The sequence below is a fragment of the Canis lupus genome, chromosome 3 (assembly GCF_003254725.2).
Source record: "Canis lupus dingo isolate Sandy chromosome 3, ASM325472v2, whole genome shotgun sequence".
Classification (NCBI taxonomy): Eukaryota; Metazoa; Chordata; class Mammalia; order Carnivora; family Canidae; genus Canis; species Canis lupus.
In genome coordinates, this window is record NC_064245.1 from 41,554,960 (window position 1) to 41,572,946 (window position 17,987).

Below are 17,987 nucleotides of genomic sequence, written 5' to 3' on the forward strand. Positions count from 1 at the left end.
CTCCAGGTCCACCCTGGGATCTAGGGGAGGGAAGGGGCTTAGGGTAGGTGTCCACGGATAAGTAGTCCTGAAAAAGAGTGTAGCCTAACAGAGACAGGAATTCCCAGGTTGGAAATGGAGTGGAAGAAGAGGCTCAGGGGCAAGAGAGTGAAGCCTGTTAAAGAAGCACAAACTAGATGGTGCTGACCGTCTTTCAGGACTCATCTGGGAAAGACATGGGGTCAGCTCCCTGCAGCCATGGTTGTAGGTTAAGGGGCTGAGACTTGATCCCTTAAGCAGGTGTCCCAAACAATGGCCACTTCATTGCCTGTGTTTATTTCATTATAGTTAAGGACATAAGCCGAGTTAAAAATGGCTTTTGCAGATAGTCCTAAAACCTGTCATCATTTTATAGGTGATCATAAATTGACTGGAGTAGAAGGAGCACTAATTGAACCCCCACTAAGTGAAATCTCACCTGCACCAAAAAAGAAACCCATTCTTCTCCTTAGTAAAATTAGATTACAAAAACAACCTACTCATAATTTCACTGATAAAACAAACTTGAGGACATTTGCTCTCTCTCGTTACATATGTGCCTACACCGTAATTTTGTCTCTCAGCCTACAAAGCCCACAATATTTACCTTGTGGTGCTTTGCAGAAGAAGTTTCCTGAACATTGCTCTAAGCAGCTGGAAGCCAAGAAGGGAATTTTAAGCAGATAATATAGACCACGGATCTATATTTATACTTCAGATTTAAAAAAAAAAAAAATCATAGTGAGGACAGCATTGAGAATGGCTTGGAATGGGCCAGGAATTGAGACAAGAGGCTGCAGGTTTTTCATCTGTGAAATGGAGGTAACAGCAACACCCAGACTTTCTTCCCCCCACATTGTCCCGGGGACAGAATGAGGGGAGGAAGCGAGGCTGTCTTGGAAAGCAGCAGATCCAGTGGAGTCCAGGGTGCCAGGGTGCACCAGGAGGAGGAGAGGGCAGAGCTTTCCCAGCCGAGGCACTGCCTGCCCTTGGGAAGGAGTCTCCACTGTGATTCCTCTTCCGAGGGTTCAGCCTGGCCACTCAACTCCAGGTCGGGGAGGGACCCCAGGCATGGGGCAAGCTGGCAAATGTGAGCAAATGCCCAAGAAACTTGGGCAGGGGCCACTCGAACCTTCACAAAGTCCCACCATCCCCAGTGGAGCTGGGCAGGTACCACTATCGACCTACAGGCTTGGGGCCAGGCTGGCTGCTGCCCAGGGCAGCCCATACATCATTCCCAATCCTTGCAGCCCTGCAAGTCAGATGTTAGTAGCTCTGTGTTTGTTTCTTTGTTTGTTTGTTTGTTTGTTTTTAAAGATTTTATTTATTTATTCATGAGAGACACAGAGAGAGGCAGAGGCAGAAGCAGGCTTCCTGCAGGGAGCCTGGTGCAAGACTCGATCCCTGGACCCCCAGGATCATGATCTGAGCCACCTAAGTGCCCCAAGTAGTCCTATCTTACAGGCAAGGGGCCTGAAGCGCCTGGAAACAAGTAAGTTGTCTATGGGCAGGTTCCTCTTAAGCCCACATGCTTTCCTTATTACCAACTGTTCACCAAGTATAGGGTCTTAAAGCCCGGCATCAGGATGACCTTCTGAATCTGCATCCGGGGCAGGAGTCCAGGAGCCCAAGGATCTGCATTTTAGCTTTTGGGGGAAGGTTGAGATTACTGCTCTAGGCCCCATGCCCATCCACGGGGCTTAAAATCAGCTCAGCGTCAAGAAACTGTCAGGTTTCATCACTCCCAAAGTCTGCAGTGGAAGTTAGTGCAATTTTTTCCCTTCAGTTTGGCCTCATTAACCATCAGTCCTGAACACAATGGCTTTGACATTTTAAAGCTATCTGGTTATTTGCCAGAATGTGGGAAGAAAAGGCTGAAACTTCTATGTCTGTTGGTCGTGTGCACTGTGGTCCACACAGTCCTCGCTGCCACTCCTCTGTGCTCATCTGAGGACAGGGCTGGCTACACCGTGAATGCTAGGGCACACACACAAGACCTGAAACATGCCCTTGCATATCTGCTGCTGAGCCAGACTTTCTCCATTTCCATACTTAGCCCTGGACTCTATGGAACCAGCAACAGCTTTCTAAAGCTGCTGGCTTAGTGTTTCTCTGATTTTTTTTCACAACAGCTGAATCTCCCAAGTTTTTAATTCTGGAACAGAAACCCAGTGAATACTAGCTTTTCCAGACATGCCCTCCTGTGCTGAGTGGCCCGGGCATAGTCCTGTGGGCATGAAAAACAGGAAAGCATGAGAAACAAAGCAGACCGTGGGATTAAATTACTGAAAGGAAAACCGTATTATTGATCTGTTTTTCAAAGGCATCTGCCTGCAGGAGGCAATTGGAGAAATCTGTTGGCTTCAGATGGAAATTTCCACAGCAAAAGTTCCACATGCTTTTGCAACATAGAGACCTGGTTTGATTCTAGGAGGGGCATCACTGCCAACATTTTCATCCAGGTGAAAGGCTACAAAAAAAGGCTTCCTAAAGACTGTTTCCCAGGTCAGTAGCCTCTCAGGACTCATCCTGGGCCCAGTGACAAGATGAAGTTGGGGTGGGGCCCCCCTTCATCTGGCCTCCCTCATAAATAACCATCATCATTAGGGGTCAATCCACTGCCTGACTGCTTCACAGCTGTGAACATATGCGAACATTAAACATTTCCATAAAAGAATAACATAATTTTATGTGACCTCTCTCCAAGAAATTCATAACGATGAGATAACGAATCGGTTGAAGAGAGGTGGAGGCAGATGGTTGTTGTTCATAGATTGTAGATGAGAAAGCCATCCCTGGACAGCTCTATTTTATTCATAATTCACACACTGCCATTCCATCACGAGACCACTTAGTTTTACTTTCCCTTTAGCCTGGGTAGTGTTTTCCTGGTTGTCCTGGATACCAGGAAATCCAGAGCAAGTTTGGAGTCTCCATAGAGCCGCATATTAGCCCACACTGTTTTCAAGTGTGGTCTTATTTGTTCTTGATTCTGATTTTCCTAATGGTCATTGACTAACCCACCTTGGGGCTACAGCAGATTCCCTCAAATCCTTTTTGAAAGAGAGTAAAATCATGACCACATGAATTTCACATCAAAAAAATCCTGTTCTTGGATTGAAAAGCACCCCTAAAGATGTTCCAGGCACTTCTTCCTGTTTGTAGATCGGTTGATAGAGTCTAACAGTGGGAGCTGATGGTTATAGGTCCATTTTTGACCTTCCGTGGGGAAAACATGAGCCTCTCTTGCCTGCTACAGGCCAGATGGGAATGATATCACCAGCTGCTGGGAAAAGGCCCAATGAGGGCAGCCCACATGCAGCACCCTCCACCTTTGCTGTCCCTTAGAAAACACAGATGAGTGGTGTACACAGGCTGTCCCCACGGAAGGGGGGGATGTTCACTGGAACATCGGAAGCTCCTCAGCTGTCAGAACACTTACTGTTGGCTCATTGAGTTCTCAGAGCCTTCAAAGTTCCTAAACTGGGGTCAGAGTCTGGAGGGCTCAGAACTGTGGGTCCAGACAGACTGTCCCGGCCTGACACTGGTGATTTGTCAGAGCCTACCAGATGCAGGACACCCAGGAGTTTACGGGCAGATGGCCAGCGATGGAGGGAAAGGCAAAATGTCCTGCCTGAATTCATTGTGACCTTCTGCGAGTGTTCACAGTGGTGGCCAGGAATGGCTGGTGTGAGTGCCCCAGCTCAGGAAGGACGCAGGCGATAATGGCCAAGCTCCGCGTCAGGAAGGGAATGGGCCTCGAGAAGGCAGATCAGAGGGCTTAGCTTGAAGAGGGTCTGGATCTCTTGCTCTATCTGGCTCCAAAATGGGCAAGTTCGGCTTTTATGCAAAAAACTGGCTGCCTGGACTGATAATGTGCGGGCGCAGCAGGATTCCCCACAATAGCAAGTCCTGCTGATGCCTGTGTCCTCTAAATATTTGTGTTACAGTTGTCCTGGAGAAAGATGATGGTAGCTTGCTCCAAGACAGTGGCCAGGGGATGGAGCAAAGTCGTGGGGGAGTCGAGGGATGTCGATAAGGATGTAGAAGCCACAGCACATGGCAGCTCAGAGGTGAGGAGTGAGGGAGACAAGGATGGCATGCACACTTCCAAGGCTGGCACTCAGCAGGCACTCGGGGAGAGCTTTGCAGACGGGGCCGCTCTCAGCAGCTGTGTGAGTGGCAGTCCCTGGGCCTCCCTTTCTTCCTCATCTCCCATGTCCCTCTCCTGGTGCCTCTGGTCCCACCTTATCTATCCTCCTGTCTGGGAGGCTTCCCACCCACCCACCCGTGCAGCAGGTGGGTCTTGGAATTAGTGGGTCTCCAGGTAAGGGAGCCGCAAGGGTGCATGTGTGCAAGTGAGCGTGCGTGTGAGAGGAAGGGAGGGAGAGAGGAAAAAAAAGAGAGACAGAGAGAGAAGGAGAATCAGAGTATGTTCCTTCAAACACTCTCCAGTCCTCCTACCTGGGACCTCCCCCATCACCACCACCACCTTCACCTTCCCCCGACCTGGTGCTCTTCACATGGCTGGCCAACTCCCCATCCTGCAGGCCTCAACTCACATATCACCCCACAAAGGCCTTCAGCCTGCCCCTGCCTCCCTGCTGTGTCACTGAGGTGGACACAGGGTGGCATCTTGCAGGGGCTCTGCACACATCTGCCGCAGGAGCAAGGGCAGATGGAGGAAGATGGGGGCCCGGTGAGGACAAGACTTGGTTCCTGGGTAGGGCTCCAGAAAGCCGAGCTTCCCTGTTTCTATGTGGAAAATGTGTCCCTGTTTCTGCAGGAAAATGCCCCCTGATGAATTGTGTTTCGGTTTGTCCTTTCAGTCCTCCCAAGGTCATCATTTAAGTAAATCACTTCTGCCTGCCTGGTAAAGATTAGTAAATGAAAGTATATTTGTGTTTTTCTAAACACTGAAAACATTTCACACTTCCATGTATTTTGGTTTCTGACCTCTTCTCTTCTTCATACCAGTTCTGAGAATTGACATGAAAACAGAGACACAGCTCATGAATTTCTGGGTGATTTCTCTGCCAAGGGTGTACCGTTGCAGCAGATAATATGTAAAGAAGAGTAGTGATTTCAGATCTTGAGAATTAGAGTCTTTTTTTAATTTACCTTTCTCTGGTTTTGTTTTTCACCTCATATAAGGACAAAATACATGTAATAGCAGGACAAGCTTGGCACAGACCCTTACCAGGCTGGAAGTTGATGGAGGAAGGGAGGGCTAAGGCACCCCAATCCCGTCCTGCAGAGAGGCACTTGCCATGAAAATAAATGGCCTTGAGTTGGGACAGCAGATTGTCAGAGATTCCTGCCCAAACCAGAAGCTTCGCTCCTTTGTCAGTTTGGGCATTTAGCTGTTGTGGCTTTCTAAAGCCAGAGTATACTGAGTCAGCTAACCTCCATGCCGTAGCTAGCCCCCCATCCCCCCAGCCCAGAGCCACCCTTCCAACCGCACTGGGAAGGGCATGAGGTCTGGGCCACAGAGGTAGCCCAGAGCTGGGAAGACACTACCTGATGGCTCTAATCCCAACTGTTTTGTCTCCCAGGCCCCTTAGAAACCTAGCTCTCCAAGCTCAGTCACGTCAAAGAGAATTTTTTAAAATTTCACATCAGATGTTTAAAGTTGTGTCTTAACTAGCTCGGCACCTACAAATGACTAAGAGAAGCAGCACCTAGTGAACAACGCTCTTGTAGCTACTGAACCTGCCTGGATTTGGAGGGTGAAGGTGTGTAACGCTGCGCCCACAGTGAAGCTCCCATCCACAGTGATGGATCCCTGGAGTCCTATTTCTTCATATGAACAGCTTGTCCACTTGTTTGTTTTTAGGATTTCATTTATTCATTTGAGAGAAAGAGCGTGTGTGCAAGAAAGGAGGCGGGGGACACACGAACAGGAAGGGCAGAGGGAGAGCAGCGAGCAGACTCCTCGTTGAGCAGGGAGCCGAACATGGGGCTCGATCCCAGGACCCCAAGATGATGACCTGAGCCAAAGGAGATGCTTAACTGAGCCACTCAGGAGCTTCCTGCTTGTCCACTTGTTTAATCATTCATTCACCTAGCAACTATCGCACATCGGCTTGCCAGGGCCCTGGCAAGCAGCACAAAAGGCAAGCAACAGAAACACAGCCCTTGCAGGGGCAGCTTGCAGGCTAGTGTAGAAGCGGGTGCCCCCTTCTGTCTTTCTACAGCTGGAGGAAAGCTACTTATTTGGCATTTAAGGAATAATAGAAACCCAAATGACTTCTCCCAAGCCCTGCAGATAAAATCAAAGAGAATAACAGCAATGCCTTGGCTCCTCAGAATTCATCTGGATTCTGGAAACTTCGGGGTGTCTTGTTCACTTAAGGAAAAATGAGAAACACCCTGTAGAGGCTGATTTCAAATAGGACTGCACAGGCCTTGGAGGAGTCTGGAGAGCACAAAACCAGCTTTGACTTACAGCGTAGAATGTTCTACAACCAAGGCTTGGGAGTTCTCTACTTAGTTCAGAGAAGGGTTTACAATGCTGGGCTCCCAGGAGGTTCCATTAACACTTATCGACTTTGCCTCTGTCAATGTCTGTATTTTTAACAAAAGAAATCGAAATACCTATTTCACACAAAAGTGCTTAAGCGAATTTAGCTAAGAGGAGCAGAACATTGAAAAACTCAGTTTATGTTTCTCCGATACATACGCGGCTCTGTAAACATTTTCTAGTAAGGGTCAGTAAGGGATTATTTCACTCTTTTCAAAAGATGGCTGTTGAAGACTATTCCAACTAACGGATAAATGATTCTTCCCTGATGTGCCCCGTATGGCATCCCTGGGCGCTGCATCATAAAGGAGGTTAGGCAGGGGCTGAGGACCCGTTTCCCTCTTAGTTGGCTTTCTTTTACAACTCTTCTCGCTTCAGCTACAATTTGGGGCAAATCTCAATGAGGATAAGTAGCCTTTAAAAAAATCTATTAATGCCAGGAAGAGAAGAGTCTTGACTGCCAGGGTCTAGGGAGTAGGGATGGGGATGGGCAGGGCTCACCTCTTTTGGACTTGAGTATTGATTATGGCCCTCTCTCCTACCTCCATCTCTCTACAAACATTTTCCCCGGGGAAAAGGATCGGCACACAGGGTCTGGGATGAAGGTAGTTAGTAAAACTAGTGAGAATTTGTAGAGGCACTGTCAATCGCCATGTCCGTGTTCCCAGGAATCCGTGAATATTTAGCTGCCAGTATATCTTTCCTGAGAGAATGAGGGGCCAGGGAGAAGCTTCAGTAACCAAAGGGGTAGGATGGAAATTCCTCCTGAGTTTTGGATTTAGGAGGCCATCTGTTAAGGCAGGGTAATCTGAGACCTCAAAACATCTCAAATAATTGTTAAAATGTCAGTAAAATTCTAATGTCACAATGAATGAATTAGCACAAAGGCATGTTGGCATGAGCTCATCTCAAAACGAGCTGCATCGGAGGTGCTCATAAATATCTACACAGAGGAGTCAGGTGTGTTTAAAATTAGACCTGATCTTTTATACTGAGTTAAGGTCTTTCTGGCCATGCAGGAGAAAATGAAGTCTTGTTAGCCCTGGACAGAGGCCTCTCACTGCCAGGCATGGGTGAGGGGAAAGCCTGCTGGCTTCCTGCTTGCAGTTCCTTCCTAAGCAACTCCTCTCCCGGGCCCTGTGCCCTGCGGGGAGACACCCCCAAGCTTCCATCAGCTGGGAGACATGCAGGAGAGGAGGGTTGAAAGAGTTTACGTTAAGTGTCGTGGGTATCAGAAACCCGTCCCCAAAAGCAATAGAGAACTCTCTCAGGGTCCTGCATTTCCCAAGTTCACAGCAGTTTATCTGTGGATTAAAGCAGGTCTGGCTCAAACCCATGGAATGAGCAGCACGTTGCCCAAGCCAGGCCTGGCCAGGGCCCCAGTGCAGATTCAGAAAGGCTGGGACTTGTTGGATGGAGGGGGTGGGGTTTTGGAGATAATGGATTATAAGCTAAATGGAATAAGAGAACAAGTGCACTACTTCCTGGTGTTATATAATTCAACAGAGTGAAGATCTGTTCTTTTAAAAGAGAACCGTGTCACGTCTCCATCTAATAATGCTTCTTTCCTCCAGAAGACAGCCACATTCTCAGATTCCAGAACCACATCAAGTCCTCAGACTGAACCAAACATTCAGAAGGTTTTGATATTTTCCATATCTTAGACAAAGGATTTTGGCTGCCTGCATTTTAATTCTCTCAAAGACCTAAAAATGTTGGCAGATTAGAACAAATAAACAGTCTTCAGTACAAAGTCCCCAAACCCTCACACTTTTTTTTGACTCAAGCTGTTACCATGTAGAAAGACCAATTCAATATTTTAAAAATATAAAGTATTTCAGATATGCAGAAAAGTAGAAAGAATGTAACACTTTTGAGCTCATTATTCAATATAAGCATTTCCTACCCTACCTCCAGATGACTACTATCCTGAATTTGATATCATTCTCAAGCTGTCTTAATTATCTTACAATGGCTTTGTTTTTACATGCTTCTTAAGCTTCGTGTAAATTATATATACAATATACATTATAACAATATGTAATATATAATAATATAAAATGCAGCCATCTGCAATTTGCTTTTTTTTCCCCTCTAGAATCACGAGATTTGTCTATGTGGCTACATATACGCACATCAAAAATCTGTATGATATTGTACATATACAATACATATTTATCACAATTTACCTATCCATTACTGAATAGTGACAAATTGTTTTAAGAAGTGGTTGTACCAAAAAAAAAAAAAAAAGAAGTGGTTGTACCAATTTCAACACCCACTATCAATATGTAAGAGTTCTTTTCTTTTTAAAAGATTTTATTTATTTATTCATGAGAGACACAGAGGGAGAGAGAGAGACAGAGACACAGGCAGAGGGAGAAGCAGGCTCCATGCAGGGAGCCCGATGTGGGACTCGATTCCGGGTCTCCAGGATCACACCCTGGGCTGAAGGTGGCGCTAAACCACTGAGCCACCTGGACTGCCCAGTAGGTAAGAGTTCTTGCTCAATACCTTTGACAAAGCTTGGTATTATTATCAGACTTTTTGCAATTTAATAGGCGAAGGAACAACCTCATTGAAGTTTTAGTTTGCATTTCTGATTACTAGTGGGCTTAGGTGTGTTTATTAGCCACTTAACTTTCAACTTCCTTGAATAATTTGTTTATATTATTTGATTATTTTCTATTGGTGGGTTGTTTTTCTCATTATCTTATAGGAGTTCTCTATGCACTGTTAATACTAACCCTTTCTCAGTATTGTGCGAATATTTTCCCTCATTGTACTTTGTACTTTCCCTCTTTGTACTTTGCTTAAGATGAATTTTGGTACGTAGATGTTTTGAATTTTAATACAGTTAAATTTTATCAGTCTTTTACTTTTGGTTTGTCTGGATATTGTCTAAGAAATACTTCCCTCCCTCAAGATGAAAAAGACAAACCTCCAATATTTTCATCTAAAAGTTCCATTTATTGACTAGTTCAGCTCTTCCCCCTAGACCTTTCAAGGCACTCCTGCCATCTGTCAAGTGTTCGACTCTCTGCCATGTTCTATTGGTCTACTGTCTGTCTCTGGATGAAAACCATTTTTGGGTTTGGCCATTTGGGGGCACAACTTTCTTTATCCTTTCCTTGAGTTTGCCCTAGCCTGGTACAAGCAACCAAATGGCAGCTCCATAAGCAGAAGGGAGAAATCAAGGCAAAGCTAGCTCTGGATATACATAAGCTGAATATTTAACTCCTAAATCAATTAATTCCTAAGAAATTACTGTATAGTAATGAATATAGAAAGCCCATAAGATAAAGCATTTTAACAAAAGAAAAAAACAAAACCATTAAAACACTTTTCTGAGCTATAATGAGATTCATTTAAAAATGGAAACTAGAGATCTCCAGTCAATACCAATGTTCTTGCCTTTATTTTCTAAAAGTACTACTTTAAACACAGTTTGCATACAGCTAGTCATAGGGAGTTGTGTCAAATGGTGTTAAAACTTCACATTTGTTTCCTGGATCCCTCAGAGCGTCCAAACTGAAGGTCAGACTGTCGGTGAGAAACCCTGAGAATGCACCAGTCCCGTCAAGCAGGGGTCTGTGAATGAAGTATTCTTTACTGAGAATGATACTTGATGAAATGCTCTCAGTGACATTTTGATAATCTCATGATCACTACCTGGTGTTCTGCAGTGTCTTCAGATTCAGACTCTCTTATACGGACCACAGGACAAGAGGACTCTGGCCACCCAGCAGACCATGGACGTCCTGGCCAAGTGAGTTGGCTTCCCCTCCCACCATGTCCTTTGCCATTCAGATCTCAAAGGAAGCTGGTTCTGTGAGACTGTGGAAAGTCTTACCAAGTGACTTCCCTGTAACTCATGAACTATGCAGGACCAGTGGTTTCTTTGAAAACCCGGCTGTAAGAGATCTCCCTTGCCCCGATGCTTGGAAGCGATGAGCTGCCCCCCTGGGATCCTCCCTCCCGCCGGCCGGCACCTGCGGGCGCTCCCCGCCGCCGGAAGGCCAGGGCGCAGTCTAGCGCGGCCCGCCCGTGGCTTCCCCTCCTCCCAGGGTGCCGGCAGGATGGCGGGGTGCCTGAGAGCCCTCTGACTCCACCTTGAAGGCCGCCCCAGGTCTTTCTCCGCCAGCAGGCTCACTCTGCTGTGGAGAGCCACCCCTCCCCGAGCCTGCGGCCTCTGTGACCGTGACCGTGACCGTGACCGTGACCGCCCGGGGAGGATCCCGGGAGGCCCGAAGGCGAGGGGACAGCCAGCAGGGGGCGCTGCCTCAGAGCCTCCGGCTGATGCGGCTCCGCGCGAGTGCGCCCAAGGAATTGGCATTTTCTGTCCCTGAGCCAGGGCTCTCCCCTCGCTGGGCTTCCCTTCACAGCGGCGAGAGCTGCAGGGTGCCCGTGTGCAGGGCCGGGGGCAGCACGCTCACCCCCCTTCTCCTTTGCAGGGCCCCGGAGGTGGCCGTGAAACCCAGGCAGACCCCCAGAGCCAAAGCGGCGTTCTGCGGCTGCGCGGCCCAGCACGATGCGCCGGGGAAGGCCAGGCCCAGCGCAGCCGACTGAGGCCCCCGCCCCGCCCCGCCCCGCCCCGCCCCGCCCCGCCCCGCCCCAGAGAAAGCTTCAGTCGTGCCTGGGAGCCGACGGCCAGGGAGCCTGTAAACCTCTCCCACAGGGCGATGGGATTCAATGCCGTCAAGGCTGTTTGCTCCAACAGGCAACAGAGCTGCGCCGCCAACTCCCGGTGGGCCACACTGGGACCTCGGAGACCCTTCGGGCGATCTGGTGCTTCTATAAAGCCTTTGTTCTTTTTTACCGCCCAAGTGATTTTTCTTGCCAACAAAAATTTTTACCCATCAGTACTACCGGGGGCTAAAAAAGGCTTCTCTTCAAAAGTTTGAAACTTGCTGTGTGTGAATACCATGTACAGTATCTGTACACAGAGCCTCTTGTGTAGGCCTGGAGTCAGATTAGAAACAATAAAGTTCTGACAGGGAAAAGCCCCTTTTATAAGAAGATAATAGGGATTGAAGATAAAATGATAATAAGAGGAATCTTGGAAGTACTGGGGCTGTTATGTGTTTTTAAAAGGAGCCTGCCTCCGAGTTCTCGGAGCCCAGAGAGGAGCAGGAGGAAGCTTTTCTTTACCCATGCAAAGGGCCTTGACTGAAAGTGGCTGAGCCCCCAGTGTGCACCAGGCAAGTGGTGAGAGCTGGGGACACAAGAGTCAACAAGACATGCTGTCCCCATCCCCTCAGAGCTTGCCACCCAACATGGACACTACCTACTACACATAAGGGTGAAATTAGTCGGTAACGGAGGGAAAGAGCCCAGTACAGCGAGGCAGGGAGGGAATGGTGGTAAACGGGCTAGAGGGCAGGGGAGGCAGTGAAAAGGCGAGGCGGCCAGCCTGGAGAGGCTGCAGGGGAGGGCTGCTGACTTGTGGCCTCTACTCCAGGCAGGAGAACATGGCTGCCCTCTGGAGATAGCTCAGCTGGGCTCAGCACGTGAGGGAGGGGTGGGTGGAGCAGGACGAGCGCTTGTGTCCACAGTGGTCTTCCGTCTCCAGGGAGGTCATTGCCGCTAGAGAATGGAAAAGCAGAGTGGGAAGTTTTGAGCACCTTTCTTCATGCAGTCAACCATGAGAGCCGGTACTGGAAAGAGGTGTAGAGTACACACAGTGCGCGGTGCTGTTCCTTCTCCTTCCCACCGTCATCCCATGGACCATGATCCAACAAGGCTGCAAGCTGGTGCTACAATGGCGACAGGATGCAGCACACAGGCCCCCTTCTACTCCAGTACCCAATGGGAAACCCAGAGCCACTCTGGTTCCATTTGTGCAGGATCCCACCTCAAGAATGAAGGGTGTTAATAAACCAAAAAGGCCTGTGACAGGGTGGAGAGAGAGGCAGGGTCCCTTGTCCCCTTTGGAAGTTGTGACAACTGGCCACACAAGCCATTCCCACTCCTTCCCACTTATCCCAGATAGGCCTGTGGGATGAAGGCAGGAGACATGGTCACTACTCACCAAGTGTCCCATCTGATTGAAGACATGGGTTTCAATGTGGATGGTGGAGTAAGCATTTTATTATTTTTTTAATGTGTGCCTCCAAAATTCATGACGAAGCCCTAATCCTCAGTGTGAAAGTATTAGGAGGTGGGGCCTCTGGGAGGTGATGGGATACATGGGAGTAGAGTCCCATGAATGGAGGTAGTGCCCTGATCAGAAGAGACACGAGACAGATGACCGCATTCTCCACCGCGTGAAGATACGGCAAGATGGCTATCTGCGAACCAGACAGCTGCAACCGGGCACTGAGGCCCCCAGCGCCTTGATCTTCCACTTCCGGCCTCCAGAACGCGGAGGGAGAGGTGTCCACTGTGTGAGCCTCCCACTCTGTGAGTCTGTGCTGTGCTGTTGCATCAGCCTGAGCAGACAGTCCATGCTGGGCTTTTGGGGAAAAAAGTGAATTCTGATGTGACTTCCTCTGTATCTCTTGGAGGATAAGATCTTGCAATTGCAGAAACTAAAACACATTTTTAAAAAACTTAGCCCAGGAAAGAATGGATTTCGGCACGTCCTGCCCCAGTGTCTCCCATCTATTAAATGTGTTAACTTCAGCAAGAGAAGCAGACTATAGATCCTCATGGTCTTTGTGGTAAAAAGTTACGCACTGGTCAGGGTATCTAATAACTGTGCCTAGGTCTCAAAACAACTACAAGTCTTTCAAGCGCCTAAGAAATGGCCATGATTAACCAACTCCTTCAATTTGCACCTACGTGACCCAACCATTTTGGTGTGCCCAGGACTGTCCTGGGTCTAGCACTGAAAGTCCTATGTCCCGGGAGACACCTCCATTCCAGGCTGTGATGACCACATTCTTACCACAAACTGTCCAGTCTACGTTTGAACACGAGCAGCTGAGTTTTGCTCTGTCTGCCATGCTTTCTGGTTCTGTGTTAACATCAAATTCTGATTCGGGTAGGGAACTGGAACTTCTCATGCATGTTCTCCCCCCAGTGATTCTCTGCCATCATTAAAAAAAAAATTTAAAAAACAATGCTGTAAACACAGGTTTTAATTAGAGTTTAAATAGAAACTACAAAAACACCTACAGGAAAACACTCTCTCTAGGAACAATTTGGAGGGTTTTTTTCCTTAGATTTTTATTTTTATACATTCTTGTGACATTTCCCTCTGTAGGGAACCGGAGCTTAGAAAGATCAGCTTCTTAGATGATTCCATCCTAAATATACATTTGAAACAATACTGAAACCACCAGTGGGAGGGTGAAAAACGTTCTATTAATACTGTTTTGTCTCCACAATGGTAAATACTGGTTCTGTCCACCCCACCCCACCCCACCGCAAGTTGATTTCTAGTGTCTCCAGAGTGACTGGTTTTAAAGGACTCGGAGCTGTAGGGTGACCAGCACTGGGTGGAGGACATGCCCTACTCCTAGGTGATCCAGACCAAGTAACCAAACACAGCTCAGGAGTCCACCTTGGTGAATACCCTTGGCAGGCTACTTCTTGAAGATTCGTGATCTAACATTGAAATATGAATTAAGACCTAAGATAGATTTATTTTTCCAAATAGAGGTGGGTCATGATATTAATAACCTGTCCACATCAACACTCATTTACCAGATCACAAGGCAGGAGAGGGACATTAAACTAAGGCCACTCGGACTCACTCACATCATAGACTCCCCCATCATCAGTCTGTCTTACCATCAGAATGGCAAGCTGTCACCCTGACCAATAAATCACTTACACAAATACCATCACCCATTATGGCTAACATAAAATCAGCCCATCCTTGACTGTATTACAAATGAGAAGTCTTTGCTTGCAAAGCTGTCACCTCTGTACCAGTTTGTGACAATCGCTAGTTCATCTGGCAGATGACAAAGGTTTAAACTTGCAAGTCAACTTTCTCTATACTCTGATTCACAGTGTTTATTAGATCATCCTGAAAGCTTTGCTGCATTTCTCCCACTTAGTAAGAAAATGCACGCTCCTAAACTATCTGCTGTAGCCATTTCTGGGGGCTGAGGAGACAGGGAGGTCTCGAGAGGATCCGAGAGCCACTGTGTGACCGCCTCCCACCCAGGGGGAAGACCCTTGTGCTTCATAACCACCACCCCATCACCATACCCCACCTGAGGCTGATGTCACCTCAAATCCTTATTCCTCAGCTCACTACTGGCAGTTCTAGGATTGATTCTGTGCTAGAAGTACAGTTTCAACATGTGCAAGAAACTAGCTTGGATTAAAATAATACTGTGCTAATACTAGAGATATTACTTTTGCGTGAGACTATCCCTTTAAAGATGGAAGCCTTAAAAGCAATGCCCTATGTAAAATGAAACAAACCCAGTAAAGCAGCCTTTACTCTAATATCGTGAACTCAATGGTACGTATTTGAAGGTCAGCATCCTGTGGCCTGTGAGGGTAGGGCCCTTGCCTTCCGCTAGGGCCCTTCCTGGGTGCTTCAAGTGCTGGGCAGCAGTACAGGCACCCAGCTTCTTCCCCCAAAACATCATCTTCTATTCTACATTAGTATTCACTTGCCTGAACAAAGCACCCCAACTGTAATGATTTCTGTTGAAAAGGCAAAAACTTCCTTGAGGTTGGCAGTGGTTTTTCATCACTAAGTCTTTGAGCTCAGGAAGACCTTGGCTCCTTTCAAGGTGGGTTGAAAGGGCCTCTTTGGGAGGCGCTGTCCACCCTGCACCCGACCATCTGGCAAGCCAAGTTCTCCTCTGAGCATCAACGATCTCTTTATGGTCTTCAGGGTCTGCCTCCCACCAGGAAAACTAAATGTTTAGGTGCTAAGGGCTAGAATGCTGAGAAGCTTAAGAATATTCTGATAGGAGCTGGAGACTCCAGAACTTTGGGTGTAACAAAAAATAACTATTTAGACTGTGTGCTACTTAACCACCTAATGCTGCAAAAAAAGTACTCTAAGCTACTCCCAAGAGTCATTTTCCCTACACACAGGGCACAGTGCAGGGTCCTAGGGACCTGTGCAAACATAGCAAGTGTGTGGACTTGAAATACCACAACAGGCTGAGGCCGTCCTTCGCATAAATAAAACACTATATATTTTTTTAAAGCTCTACACATAGAAAGCAATTCATTTGGGTCTTAAAGTGAATTTAACTTTCTCCTAAAGATAAAAATCATTTAGAATTTATTTTTTTAATAGAAGAAGCAATCTGCCTCCTTCCGAGGATTCTTTTTGAGAAGACTTAGAAGAGAAAAAATGTATGCATTTTTCCTTTTAAAGGTTATTTGTTATTTCGTATTCGCACATGCAAGATGGACTCGTAAATATATTTTGATCTTGTTACCATAAAGACCTCTTACCTACAGATAGTTAATTGTGATTTCAGACAGATGCGAGGCATTTCTGTGACCAGGAGCAAAACTGGTAGAAATTGTCTCTAGGAGTGGAGAGACTCTGGTCCAGGAGAAGGAACTTCTAAGACTGAAGCCATAAAAACTAATTTTGTTCCAAGTTCCGCCTCAAAAATGAAACTCCCAACGCCTTCAATGGCGTGAGTTGATTTGCAAACTTTGCAGATTATTAAGTAAATTGACAGAGCCCAGAGCGCCCTTTGGAGAAACAAAAGGAGCCTTAATACATGAGTGAGCCCCGCTCCTTCAAATTAGTAAAGGCCTTTGTGTGCTGCCCCGTTACCAGGTAAGTAACCTCGGGAAAACAACATACGTCTCAAAACCAGTGTCCCTCACTCTCCTCCTCCTGGTTGTCTAGATAGAGGAGGGCAACTTTCTTTTCATCCGAAATCACCGACCTTTGGTCAACCATCCTCTGGAGCTGCACCGTCTTGTCAAACTCAGCCTGCTCCTTGGCCTGGTCTCCGGGGACCTGGCGTCCATCCCCGGCAGAGCCCTGGAAACTCACACTGGCCACCCAGGCGCTTGCCCCACCCACGTCCCTCCAGGCACCGGGGTCAGGGGCGCCCTGCACTGCCGCTTCTGTCCCCCCTGGGAAGAAGACTGTGGTCTCTTGCGTCCAGCGGGGGGTCGCCTCTGCATCGCTCACATCCACCTGAAAGGTAAACAGAGAGGAGCCTTTGGGTCTCGGTGCAACGTGCCTTACTGCACTGCTGCGTCTGCTAAGTCAGCCTGGTTCGGAGAAGCCCGCCGAACCGGCAGGTGCCAGTGTTCCAGGAACGGGACACGGAGGACAACTTGTTCAGAGGGTTGGGTTCCTGCGGGGCCCAGCCCAGGGTGCCTGTTCATCATGCCCAACGTCTCTCCTGCCCACACGGGCCTCCTGAGGCCACTGGGTACTCCAGTCACCAGCATCTGCCTGCCCACAGCGTACCTGCGAGGAGCCTGGCGAGCCCTCTCTGCGGGCACTGCCTCCCAAGTCCTTTCATTCTCTCCGGGCAGAGGCTTGATGCCTCGGAGACCCGCCTTTGACCCGCCTGATGGATCCGCTGTTCCCTGACCCCTCTTCGGGAGGCACAGAAGCTTCTCAGAAGCCCCATTGCCTTCTGTCTAGAAGTGGGGCTGTGCCCCGATGTGCTCACTGATCCCCTCTCTGGGGTCAACCTGAAGTTGCTTTACAAAAGGCTGGGTCCCCACTGACTCTTCGGTTTGAGAATAATCACCACCTGTGCCCGCCCAGAAATGGGGCTCTGAGAAACAATATCCCTTTCATCACGAGACTGGAGGCAAACCCTGTGCTTCTCTGAGGTGTGGGTGTGTGTGTGTGGAAAGCTCTATGGGGCCAGGCTCTCCTGGGCCCCCCACCTCCTGAAAGGCAGGGACAGACCCTTGGAAGACGACTTCTTTGGACACTCGTCTTTGATCAGGACCCAGGGTGGGGTGCCTTCCAGACCAGATGGCCCCGGCCAAGCCGACTGCCTGACGTCGGTCACCTTCCCCACTCACCTCCACCACCTGCGCAGTGGGTCCTTCTCGAGAGACTTGCTCCGTCCTCCAGACTCCGGCGGGGCCTACTGTGACTCGCCTGACAGAGCGGCTGACATCCTCTAGCACGTGTGACTGGCCGAAGCCCCTCGGGCTGGTGACCTCCACGGTGGCTGACACGGGGCCCTGGGGCACGGCGGCCTCGGTGCCGGGAGAGGCCGGGCCGGCCCGGTCCCCCTCCCCGGAGGGGCGGTACAGTTCCTGGGTGGCCCAGCGCTTGAAGCCAAGGCCAGCGGCCGGGACCTCGGCTGCACTCTCCCTGTCCGGGCTTCCGGGCGGCCTGGCCAAGCTGTCCCGTACCACTGACTCCACGGCCTTCTCGATTTCCCCGGCCTCATCTCTGCTCAGCTCCTCCAGGTCTAGCTGATTGGCGTCCACGGTTTTCGAGAGGTTGACTTGGGCAACCAAGGTCACGGACCTACCACCAGCGGTGTGGACTTTCTTTACATCGACAGAGACGTTCTCCGGGCCT

General features: G+C 48.6%; 2 protein-coding genes across 14 annotated transcripts in view; one reads left to right on the top strand and one right to left on the bottom strand.

Annotated features, from left to right (window-relative positions):
* TTC23 (tetratricopeptide repeat domain 23) overlaps nucleotides 1-11,359 on the top strand; it is a 96,078-nt gene extending 84,719 nt beyond the window's left edge. For 10 of the 13 annotated variants that reach the window (XM_049108428.1, XM_049108424.1, XM_049108435.1 and 7 more), the window contains 4 exons: nucleotides 3,969-4,091; nucleotides 10,228-10,310; nucleotides 10,996-11,071; nucleotides 11,219-11,359. In XM_049108428.1, the coding sequence (XP_048964385.1) occupies nucleotides 3,969-4,091; nucleotides 10,228-10,310; nucleotides 10,996-11,071; nucleotides 11,219-11,341 (405 nt within the window). In that variant the 3' untranslated portion in view covers nucleotides 11,342-11,359. Of the gene's footprint in view, nucleotides 1-2,341; nucleotides 2,524-3,968; nucleotides 4,092-5,854; nucleotides 6,071-10,227; nucleotides 10,311-10,995; nucleotides 11,072-11,218 lie in introns of those variants that run through there. The other 3 variants (XM_049108426.1, XR_007409798.1, XM_049108427.1) reach the window with 3 other exon arrangements.
* A 2,246-nt stretch (nucleotides 11,360-13,605) lies between these two features.
* SYNM (synemin) overlaps nucleotides 13,606-17,987 on the bottom strand; it is a 28,481-nt gene continuing 24,099 nt past the window's right edge. Inside the window, 2 exon segments of the mRNA XM_025438209.3 lie at nucleotides 13,606-16,625; nucleotides 17,477-17,986. Coding sequence (XP_025293994.3) covers nucleotides 16,287-16,625; nucleotides 17,477-17,986 — 849 coding nt within the window. The 3' untranslated portion in view covers nucleotides 13,606-16,286.